Source organism: Coffea arabica, chromosome 1c (genome assembly GCF_036785885.1).
Source record: "Coffea arabica cultivar ET-39 chromosome 1c, Coffea Arabica ET-39 HiFi, whole genome shotgun sequence".
NCBI lineage: Eukaryota > Viridiplantae > Streptophyta > Magnoliopsida > Gentianales > Rubiaceae > Coffea > Coffea arabica.
In genome coordinates this window covers 36,476,509-36,488,822 of record NC_092310.1, presented here as the reverse complement: position 1 = coordinate 36,488,822, position 12,314 = coordinate 36,476,509, and the positions used below count along the sequence as shown (strand labels likewise).

The 12,314-nt window shown below is 39.3% G+C and overlaps 1 protein-coding gene across 1 annotated transcript; it reads left to right on the top strand.

Annotated features, from left to right (window-relative positions):
* The first annotated feature begins 7,329 nt into the window (after positions 1 to 7,329).
* LOC140005211 (uncharacterized) lies at positions 7,330 to 10,175 on the top strand. Its single transcript, XM_072045801.1, has 4 exons — positions 7,330 to 8,145; positions 8,622 to 8,905; positions 9,153 to 9,166; positions 9,628 to 10,175. Exons 1-4 carry the CDS (start codon positions 7,330 to 7,332, stop codon positions 10,173 to 10,175), a joined length of 1,662 nt encoding a protein of 553 aa, XP_071901902.1.
* The last annotated feature ends 2,139 nt before the right edge of the window (positions 10,176 to 12,314 follow it).

Sequence of the window (12,314 nt, the reverse complement as noted above, 5' to 3'; positions counted from 1 at the left end):
GTCATATCTTACGCGTACCACTTTCAAGATTCACAACTTACGCTCCAAAAGAGCACTTAACTTACAAACCAATCCCACAGTCCGGTATCCTAAACTTTAAGCTTATGATACACTACAGAGATCTAAAGCTTAAGCTCTGATACCAACTGTGACAGCCCCATCTCCCTCTAAGGCGAACCAAATGGTTCGGCGGACCGCCTGCCCAACTCTTGCCGAGACTCACTCACTCACTACAGTCCTCAAACAAATTACAAAAGGAATACAACTCAAATATACATCAATTTCCCCATGAATATACATATAAAAAATGAAGCAAATACTAATCTCCCGAATAAGACAAAGGTCCTCAGTTCTCACATAATTACAAGTATAATCGCAGTCTCAAATATTACACAAGATAAAACGACATTCAAACTGTACAGGAGATATCCATCCAGTCACATGAATAAGCACTACAAGCACTTCCTTCGCCTCGAGCCCTGTGGAGAGGAAAATAAATATTTTTGGGGTGAGCTAGAAGCTCAGCGAGTAACCAGTAAAATCAAAAATCAAATAAGTTTCACAAAAGTGCATGTAAATGATGTCATGAATCAGTGATCAAATGTACGTATTTTGCTCTCGTGAGCCAGTGAAGCCATTGTACTCAGAATTCCAACGCTCAAACAGATCAATGAACAGTTAAATAGCAAAAGAGAGCCATCATGGTTCCAGGTAAACAGGGGTGGAGACATTGGTTCTAAGCACAAGATTCCCAAGAACTCAATGGAGCCAAATCATGTCATGGCACACACACAAACACAAATGATATGCAATCGAGTAACCAATGCAAGAATTAAGTCGAAAAGTAACTTTGAAAATAGTTTAGGGATCACTCACCAACCACAGTTCATGAACCATCCAAACCCTAGATCACAAATATCATGTCAAACAAAAGGAATTCTAAAAGCATCAAGTTCCTATGACCTTTTGGCATTTTTCTCACAATTGAAGCTACACTTATCTGATTGAAACGAATCTTATGGTGTTACGAACCTAAGACATATACCAACATTTCTTATGAAGACCTCCAAAGCCAAATTCTACATATTCATGGTCAAAAACCAAAATCTTAGAGAAAAATGGAAACTGTCCATGAAACAGGGTCTAAGGGCAGTCAAGGGTATTTTGGTCATTTCACATGATACAGTAATCCGATTGAGCTGAAATTTTGCAGGTAGATAGATAACTCAAGCATCTCTAACTTTCATGTTTTGAGCCAAAGCTGATTCGGTCTCTCTCAAAGTCTAACATACTGTGTAAAAACAGGGCAGATTACTAACCCTAAGCTGGAATTCATGCACTTTAGCTGAAATTTCTTTAGGCAATAAAAACTAGCATGCCAAAGCGTCATTTTTCACAATATAAAGCTATCATGCTATGATCAACCACTACTTATCACATGATGGCAGAAATAATACCATAAAAACTGAAATTTACACTTCTAAACTAATCTTTGCATATAACCATCACTAATAGCGATTAAAGGCTACAAATTCCATCTTAACACTAGAATAACCTCTACTAATCACATACATACCAAATCAAAGATGGAATAACTTCAATAAAGTCTAGAAATTAATGAATATCATCATCCCAACTTCCAAATCACAAGAAACTCCATAAATCATTCAAGATCAACTTATCCAACAACTAAAACACGAGATTAAAGCACAAAAGAAGCTTCTAATGATTATAACTTCCAACACCTTGAAAACAAGCAAAGCAAAATCCTTCGTTTCTACCAAAAGTTAACTCAAACTCAAAGCAATCAAATGCTCTCAAAGATTGGACAGCACTTCCCCTTAATTTCTTCATTTTTCATCCTACAATACGTCACCAATCCCATCTCAATTCAATCACAATTACACATACAAATGATAGGCAATAAAGCACATCTAATTAGGCCCACAATACCCTTCATTTTGAGCCAATAGATTGCTCCACAACCAATCACAATTAAGCCCCAATTCGAAACCCTAAAACTAGAATTGATGCACAAAAGTTGGAAATTCTTTTAGACAAGGCCATCTAGCACATAATACCTCAATAATTCATATAGCAACCCCTCACAACATGGCCAAGCCTCAATCATCACATAAAAGCAGAAAATTCATTATAAAATAGAAAATTCCTCAATCACTACTTCAACCCACAATATTCCTCATAAACCACATATTTTGCAACTCCAAAACACAACTATGTTAGTATTACTAGTAGAGAAGGATTTCTAGCAAGGATTACCTTGAAAACCTCAAGAAAGTGGTGGCTTAGAACTTGTCCCTCCAAAACTACTCCACTCAAACCTTTAATCCTCCTCAATAAACAACTTCTGCGGAGTATTTTGCAAGATCATCGGTGAAATCTTCGAGATTCAAGCGAAGAAGGGAAGATGAAGTTGGAGCTTTCTTTCTCTTGTTTTGCTCCCAAGAGGTTCGGTCAGCTTGGAGGAGGAAGAAAAGTGGGTTTTGAACCCCCAAATATAGTCAAAAGTGAACACTTAACCTTTAAGGAAAAGTTGCCCACGACAGAATCTGGCCAGATAGTTGGCCGGATTCAAGGTAGTAAGCTTCTCAATTTTTTTTTTCAAACCACCAACCCAATCCGGCCAAGAACTAGCCGGATTCTCTAGGAGCACTATTCACTAGAATTTTTCCTTCTCTTCTTCTTTTGGGCGTCACAGATGTTCCAAGACAACAAGCAAAATTGGTGTGAGTTTTTGGAGCAAAATGGAGGAATACTAGCTGAAATTTTGGTGAGGAAATGAGAAAGAGTGGCCAGCCAAGAGGGGAGGGAGAAGATAGGGTTTGTGTGGGTTGTTGGTGAGGTGATGGAGTGAAAGAAAGACATGACATAAAGGTGCTTTGGTACTCAAAAGTCAACAAATGAATAGGAGGCCATTAGTGTTTCTAATTGAGTTTAATTCAACTCGCTCATCTCTAATCTTTCAATTAACTTTTCTTAGTCTAGTATTGATTATCCTTAATTCTCCAAGATTACTGCACTCTCGGATCGAATTTTTGCCTCGAAAAATGTATATTCACTAATTCTCACTAGTTGAGCTGTAGAAAAATTAATTTTTAAAACAAATGTGCTAAAATATAATTTGGGATAATGTACAATGTAATTGTAATTAAAATGGATAAAATAACTTAATTTGAGCAAACGAATAAATAAATAATTAAATATGACAGTAAAATAAAATAAAATCCCAGTAAGTAAAAATAAAATTCGGGTCCTCACATCCTTCCCCCCTTAAAAAGAATTTCTTCCTCGAAATTCATATCTCAATTTATGAATAACTCTGGATATTTCTTTCGGATCTCCTCTTCTACTTCCCAAGTTGCTTCCTCAATTCCATGATTTCTCCAGAATTCACAATACAAGATTTCAACATGTCTTCTAGGGTTTGGATTGTTCTTTCTGATTGCCATTAGTCTGCGGGTGGTAAGTGGTACTAAAATTTAGCTTAGTCCTTAAGTTCTCTTGCATCTTTTGCCAAAATCAAGACACAACGTAGGGTCTCGATCCAATACTATACTCACTGGTATCCCATGCAACCTTATAATTTCGTCCAAAATTTTCTTTCCAGGGTGGTAGTTAAGCATACAATCATAATCTTCCAAAATTTCCACCCATCTAAGTTGCCTCAAATTCAACTCCTAGAACCCCTTTCCTCATTATTAGCCACAAATAAAGAATTCGTACTCAAATCCAAGAACAAGGTGTTGAAATTGAATCACAGATAGGGGTTTAATTCCAACCAAACACAGATATGTAATATCACTAATCAAAACATCAAGCACCACGTTTACTGTTCCTAATGGAGATCCAACATATATATAAGTCTTCCACTATGCATAGTTTAATAAATACAGCTATTTCAAGTAAAACATCACTAATTGCTAACTTAACTATTACAGTAGCTTCACCCTCATGAAATTCATTTATTTTGAGCAATTCTTCACTTGATGTCCAAGTTAGTCGCATTTGAAACATGCACCAGTTTTTGAATAACATACTCCCGTGTGACTTTTGTTACAGGTTTCACATTAGCGGTTACGCCTCTCTTCTTGAAGTGTCTATTCTTTCTTTTCCCATTCCCTTTATCCTTCATAGCGAGTTTGTGACGCCCCCGCTTCTCCCAAGGGCGAACCCTAGGGTGTCGGCGGGACGCCTGCCTAGCTCATGCCAGGACTCAAAACACAAAGCTAATAAAACTATAATAAACCAAAGAGTACTATTTATAATATATACAACCGCCAAAAGTTCTATTTACATCTTCAAAAGTATCTGGTCAAACCACTATACTACAGTGTGATAACAACTAGCAGGAAGTAGACCCTAAGGAGGGTCCTTATATAAACCACCAAACAAAAACATACATCTTAATTGTCCAACTATTACAAGCAGACCTAACTATACTAGTGAATATGCCCAGGCGTTCCCCGTGTCGTCCCCTGCTAAGAAAAACAAAGGAAACGGGGTAAGTTATATGCTAAGTAAGTAAACAGGGGTAAACTCGTAAATTTCACATTTATATAAACAACTATTTCACAAAAGTGTCAAGTCAAGTGCAAAAGTAACAATACAAAGGAAGGATACAGGTTGGCTCCAAAGCCAAGTCGTTTGCCATGCGTGACCTCCTACCGACACTCTGTTGACCATAAACAGGGTCCGTAGAACTCCACTTGTACTCCTACCTAACACCTTATCACCCTCACTGGCCAGTCACCTCACAAACTTGCTCGAGCGAACGAAATTGAGCTTGGTTCACAAGCTCGGTTCACAAACTTGGTTCACATGCTCGGTGAACTGGATTCACAAACTTGGTGACCTCAGACTAGGTTGGACTGACTTCGACCAAGCCCTGACCGGTTCGAATAGTCCATCTAGGTCTTGAGATCGACCTCAAACTCACAAATTTCACAAAATTACCCCAAAAGTCACCCCGAGCTACAAGTTCGAGGGTTTTAGTTCCAAAATGACTTTGTTAACCCACTTCCCGAATGGATTTTTCTATGAAAATTGACAGAGGAATAGCCCTTATATGGTAGTGTAATACTAACATATTTGGTGCCATTCTAAGTCCATTTCGATGCTAACCAAAGTCCCAAAGTTCGTGATTTAAACCTGGAAATTAGCCTAACAGTCTCACTTTTCAGCAACTTTGAGCCGCTATATCTTGGTGCTCAAAACTCTGAATCTTGTTCTGCTTATTGTGTTTTAAACTTTGATTGTAACTCTAATTGAGTTCCAAATTTCAGAGGCTAGTTCACATTGTGTGAATTTTGCCGAATTTCCAAACTTTGCCGAAAATCAACCCAAATCTGTCTTGGTATTCCAAGATAACATCTTGGACCCAAAATTTGAATGTCTTCCAATTGGAATCCTGGAAAAGTGATTTCTTGGAACTTTTAGTACTTTGGAAGTAGTTCTCAACGGTACCAAATTTTCCAATTTTGGACTTTCAGAGAGTGAGTTATGATTTTCCAAAGAATACCCTAAACTTGATAAATTTTAGCCATTTTGAAAAGAATCCGCATGGGAATAATTTCATAGAATCCGGCCGTATATCCGGCCAGTCCTTGGCCAGATTGATGGTGAGATTTGAAAAAAAATTGGGTTTCTTCATTGCCTCGAATCCGGCCAGTTCTTTGCCGGATTGTGATGTGGCATATTCACGTCCGACTGGAAATTTATTTGCATGGTTGCAAACCTACTTGTTTCCATCCAATGATTTGAAAGATAAAATCAGATTTTGACTTGAGTTTTAAACCCCACCTTTGAACCTCGATTTACGAGTAATTGGGATTCATTTTTGTGATATTTTCTTAGATTGTACACTGGTGCAATCTTTCTCGATAAGTAGGACTTTTAAGCGATAGTGTGTTATAGTTGATTGTTATTTGCTCAGGCGCTCAAGAGGACATTCGAGAGGAACTCAAAGTGGACGCCAAAACACTTGTTTGAGCACTTACTCATTTGTTTTGAATTGGTGAGTGTTCCATATAGGAGTGCATTACTTGAATAGTTTTACGACATGTTTACTCCATAGTCATTATGTGTTTAACTGTTAAGTGTTGCCGATAATTGCTCCTATGAACTTTTCCACTGTTTTAAGGCGAGTGTGTACTTTATCTCACTCGACCTACTAAAATGATAAATCTTATTGTTAATCAAGATTATTTACCGTCTACCATTTACCATTCACTGTTTACCAATTTACTTGATTACCTGCTTACTTGATTACTTGAGCACTTGATTATGTGATTACCGTAAATTACGTGTTCGCATGAACTTTTTCACAGTTTTACGGCGAGTGTGTACTTCATCTCACTCAACCTACAAAATTGATAAATTTTTACCGTTTACTGATTTACTTGATTACTTGTGCATGTTGTAAGCTCTAAGTTGAACTGGGCCTTGCCCTTGGTTACTGACCTACTCGAGCTAGGACTGGGCTCAGTCGGGTAGGTTGGAACCCTGAAACACCGTTTCGGTATACTCGAGTACTACCACTAGAGGGATAAGGTGATTGCCAGATAAACGGAGGGGATTCTGAAGTTATAAGGTGCAGTTGACCGAAATGGTTCCACTGGAACACCGTATCCATCAATGTGTGTTTATTTTACATAATGATAATTGTTTCATGCTAATGTGCCAACATGCGACCCTGAGCCATACCTGTGATATGCTCAAATTACTCGTACAATGATAACTATCTCATGTTAATGTGCCAAATATGCAACCTTGAATCATACATGTAGTATGCTCAAATTACTTGATTTATTAGAACTGCTAGAATGTCTTGGAACCACACTGGGCTGTGTAGCTCATTCCACGTTTTTGTTCCTTTAACAGGGTTCGAGACTAAGAGTGCTTGTGAATAGTACTAGATTATTTTCTTTTGAAAACTTTAAGTTGTATTACAGCAGATGGCTATAGTAAATATTCTTTTGGGTTGTATTAAACTTGAGAGCTGACTAATTATAAGTATGAAGTGTTTTGGAGTACTTTAAATATATATATTGAAGTTATTTGAAGTATTCCTAGTTTTGAATTATGGATTGCACCGAGTCCTGGTGAGAGTTGGACAGGCGTCCCGCCGATACCCTTGGGTTCGTCCTTGGGAGAAGTGGGGGTGTCACAGAAGGCGTATTGGAGACATTGAGATCACCACTTGGTCGAAGTTAAAGGTCCTTATGCGCAAACGCTTTGTTCCTAGCCATTACCATCGTGACTTGTACCACAAGTTACAAAACTTAAGGCAAGGAAATCAAAGGTAAGGAGATGGAGGTGATCATGCTTCAAGCGGACATAGTGGAGGATCAAGAAGCCACCATGGCAAGATTCCTTAGTGGTCTACGAGCGGAAATTGCGGATGAGGGCGAAATGCACCATTATGTGGAGTTAAAGGATATGCTCAAGAAGGCCTTAAAGGTGGAGCGAAGGCTTAAGAGGAGGGGTCAACTTAGAACCTTCTCCATACCTTCACCATCATACAATCGAACTATGACTCCAAGGAAGGAGACCAAGCCAATGGGAGGCTATACCACTCCCACCAAGCCAAAAACCATGCTGTCCAAGGAGGAGGGGAGACCAATTTCCAAGCTGTCTAACGAACCTCCTAGAGCACGGAGCCGCAACACCAAGTGTTGGAGGTGTCAAGGACTTGGCCATATTGCTAGCCAATGTCCAAATCAAAGAATAATGATCATACTTCCAAGCAGCGAGGTAATGTCCGATGATGAGGAGGAATACAAGGAAATGCCACCACTAGATGAGAAAGATGAAATGGAGGCAATCGTACAACGACCATTGGAGAAGTCCGTGGGGTTAGGACTCGTGGCAAGGCATGCACTAGCCACACACATTAAGGAAGAGGAGATCCAACGAGAGAACATCTTCTACACTCGATGCCATGTAAATGGTAAAGTGTGTAGTTTGGTGATAGACCCTGGGAGCTGCACCAATGTAGCAAGCTCGGTGATGGTCAAGGCATTAGGACTATCAACTCGCGAGCACCTCCAACCATATCGCCTGCAATGGCTAAACAATTGTGGAGACATCGAGTGTCTCAACAAGTACTCATCTCTTTTAAAATTGGTGCTTATGAGGATCAAGTACTTTGTGATGTAGTACCTATGCAAGCTAGTCATATTTTACTTGGTAGACCATGGCAATTTGATAGGAGTACTAGCCATGATGGTCATACCAACATGTACACCTTCCTACATAAAGGGAAGAAGATCGTACTTGCACCACTCACACCTAAGCAAGTGTATGAGGACCAAATGAAAATTCAATAAGAATGTGATAAAGTTGATGAGAGGAAAAAAATCGAAAAACATGAAAGAAAAGAAAGGAAAAGATCCGTGCAAAATGAGAGGGAAAAGGCAATAAATGGGACGAATCATGAGATAAAACAAGAGGGAAAAATATTGTTGAGTGCAAAAGCCAAAGATGTGAGAAGAGGGTTACTTGAAGGACGAACCATGCTATTATTCTACACCAAAGAAGTTTCGGATTGCACTAACACGTTTGACCCTTCATTGCCTAGTTCTTTTACTAAGCTTTTGCAGGAGTATGAAGACATTTTCCCCGATGATGTGCCAAGTGGGTTGCCACCCGTGAGAGTTATTGGGCACCAAATAGACCTCATACTTGGTGCCCCCTTGCCTAACCGACCGGCCTATAGAAGCAACCCCGAGGAGACCAAGGAGATTCAAAGGCAAGTGAAGGAGCTTCTAGGCAAAGGATGGGCAAGAGAATGTTTAAGCCCTTGTGCTGTCCCAGTCATCCTGTGCCAAAGAAGGATGGATCTTGGAGGATGTTCACGGACTGCTGAGCTATCAATACTATCATGGTAAAGTATCGCCATCCCATTCCTCATTTAAATGACATGTTAGATTAATTACATGGGGCAGTTATATTCACAAAAATTGATCTGAAATCTGAATATCATCAAATCAGAATTAAAGAAGGGGATGAATGGGAAACTGTATTTAAGACTAAGTGCGGGTTATATGAGTGGTTAGTCATGCCTTTTGGCCTTAATAATGTACCAAGTATCTTTATGCGCTTAATGAATCATGTGTTGCATGAGTACTTAGGCAAATTGGTAGTGGTATATTTTAATCATATTCTTATTTATAGCACAAGTCTAGAGGAACATTTGTAGCATGTTAAACTGGTGTTAGAAGTACTTCGGAAGGAATGCCTATATGCTAATCTAAAGAAATGTACTTTTTGCACTAACCTACTAGCATTCCTAGGCTTTGTTGTAAGTTCACAGGGCATCAAGGTGGATGAGAATAAAATCAAAGCTATCCAAGAATGGCCAAGGCCGACCACCATTGGCGAAGTAAGGAACTTTCATGGGCTTACGAGTTTCTATCAACGCTTTGTGCGCGATTTTAGCTCCATAGCAGCACCTTTGACTTCCATTATTAAAAAGGATGTATCGTTCCATTGGGGGTGAAGAATAGGAAAAATCCTTTAACTCTCTAAAACGTGCACTCACACACGCACATGTATTATCTCTTCCTGATTTTTTTAAGACATTTGAGATTGAATGTGATGCGTCAGGAATTGGCATTGGAGCAATATTGATTCAGGGGGGACGACTAGTGGCTTCCTTTAGTGAGAAACTAAATGGAGCAATGCTGAACTATAGCACCTATGACAAGGAGCTATACACTTTAATTCAAGCACTCCAAGTGTGGCAACACTACCTCCGACCCAAGGAGTTCGTCATCCACACTGGCCATGAGTCGCTCAAGTTTCTCAAATCTCAAAACAAGCTGAGTAAGAGGCATGTGAGATGGATCTCATTCATAGAGACTTTTCCATATGTTATTAAGTACAAAACCGGTAAGTCCAACAAAGTTGCTGATGCACTCTCACGAAGGTATACAGTTCTTGCTACTCTAGATGCTAAATTGCTTGGTTTTGAGCTTATCAAGGATCTATACTCGACTGATGATGATTTTAAGTTAGTGTTTGAAGCATGCAAACAAAAGGCCCAAGGGAAGTTCTTCATAGCCGACGGGTTCCTTACTACTTGGACCGATTATGCATCCCCAACTGCTCAATTCATCAATTACTATTTAAAGAATCTCATAGTGGAGGACTAATGGGGCACTATGGGATAGCTAAAACTCTCTCAATTTTGCAGGAGCACTTGTACTAGCCAAACATGAGAAGGGATGTCGAGAGAGAGGTTGCACGATGCATACAATGTATTCGCAGGAGGGGAATGATGAGGAACCGCCAAGGACTCAAGTCGTCACTTCACAAGGCTCGAGTAAGGATGACCTACGTGCACCATCAATAAGCCTTGGATCAATGACTCGAGCAAGGGCAAGAAAGATGCGTGAGAACCTCCAAACATTTCTCCAAATAGTTCATGCACGCATTGTAAAGATTCAAGATGCTAATCACACAATGGTGAGTTTACTCCAAGCCCATGAGAAGGCCGAGGAAGACTAGAGGAAGCGGGCTGCATGTGAGCTTCATTATCAAGTTAAGAGACTAGTATAGGCTCCATAATACGGTTGAGCAGCCCATAAGGCCTTGGCCGACCAGCCCATGTGCAGGCTTCATTGTTAGTTTCCTTAGTATGTTAGGTTTAGGATTAGTTGGAGTTGGTTTTACCATTGATAGTTAGGATTTCAGGTCACAAAGCCTATAAAAATAAAGGCTTGGCTGAGACTTTATTCATTCATTATTCAATAAACAATTTTCAGTTTCAAGAGAGATTCTCTTAGGTTCAGTTAACCTTTGAATATCTTAGATTTGTTCTAAATGTTCTTCTCGGCTTATCAAACAAGAACTGCACTTGTTCGTGTCGCCATTCTACCAAAGCATAAGTTCCTTTAATCTTTTCTCGCGGGTTAAGAATCATTCTTAGTTCTCATCTAAGGGATTCTAAGGGGGTTTAGGGTTACGCAAATCCAAGCCCTGGGGGATTGATTGTCTAGATCCTGTTTGTTGGTATACGAGTTCTTCCAATCACGATTGGGTTCATATCATCTGGTAATCAGAGCTAGTTGACAACTTCCAGGTTATAATCTACATTTTCTTGTTTTGTTTGAGTCATATTGTGTCATTTCAATTCTGTCTTGTTGTCCAAATGAAAAACACAAAAAAAACTGATTTGGTTGTGTCGCTAGTTTTCCTTGTTCCTTTGCTGTCCGTTTTGTGTCCAGTATTTGCCGAATTGAACCTGTTGTTTCTGTCTAGTTTTTGTTCATTGATTGTCGTGTCTTAGAGTCTTCAAGTGTTGCGTCAAAAAAAAAAACCAACAGAAATCTAGTCACTATCTTGCTTTAAGCAATTCCGGTTTATTGAACAAAAGGGATTGGAATATTTTGGTATCTTGCACTACTATACGGCTGTCTTACCTTGATACTTGAGAGTCTTGATTCAATTCTTGAAATTACCAACAAGTTCTTGGAAAAAATATGGAAAACCGTGAGTAGCTCTTAAAGTTCTTGAAATCTAATTCTTGAATCTTGAAGTGGCAGATTTTCTTGTCCAAATGATAGCCGAACCTGCCTTGAGTTGCGTCTGGCTTGGGAGGAGAGAAAAACAAAAGGAAACAATCTGGTTTGCATAAAAAAAAAAGAGGAGAAAACACAACAAAGAAAAAAGAAACAAGAGACCAGATTTGGACTTCCTACTACAATAAGAAACTGATTAGAATTGGGACACCTAGTTGACTTGGGTTTGTGCACAAATCCTAGTCCTACTTGGACTACCAAATCTGGTTGGTGCCTTGTGCCATGTAGGAAACTCCTACATCCAGCCGCAACACCTACCAAAAAGTTCCAAGAAAGCCTTGTCTTACACTCTCAAAACAGCCAAGTGCAAGTCGGGTCAGTCCATTTAGGATCCACAAACTTCCGCCATTATTTTTCTTGTTTTATTTGAGTCGGTTCCGTTACTTATCTTCTTGTCTCATAGCTAATTAGTCCGCACCTTGTTGTTAAGTTCCAAATCTATCTTCGTTGAATCAATTATTTGCCTCGTTCGTGTCCAAATCTGATCTACTGTCACTTGTCTTCGTTGGGTCAAGTTGCCAAAATCTGTTTCGAGTCCCTAAACAAAACTCCTCTCACGTGTTAAGTGATCTTACCTTGGTAGGCCATTGAACCACTTATTGAGCTAATCTAACCTCTTCAAAGGTAAAATCAAGTTTTGAGAATATTTTGGTGTGAGCCTATAAACGAGAGTGTGTGATACACGAGCGCAAGGGTATACACCAAGGGAGT

Coding starts and splice junctions, on each gene's coding strand:
- LOC140005211 (XM_072045801.1), top strand. CDS start 7,330: ATGGAGGTGATCATGCTTCAAGCGGACATAGTGGAGGATCAAGAAGCC. Junction 8,146..8,621: donor ACTCATCTCTTTTAAAATTG/GTGCTTATGAGG, acceptor AAGCTTTTGCAG/GAGTATGAAGACATTTTCCC.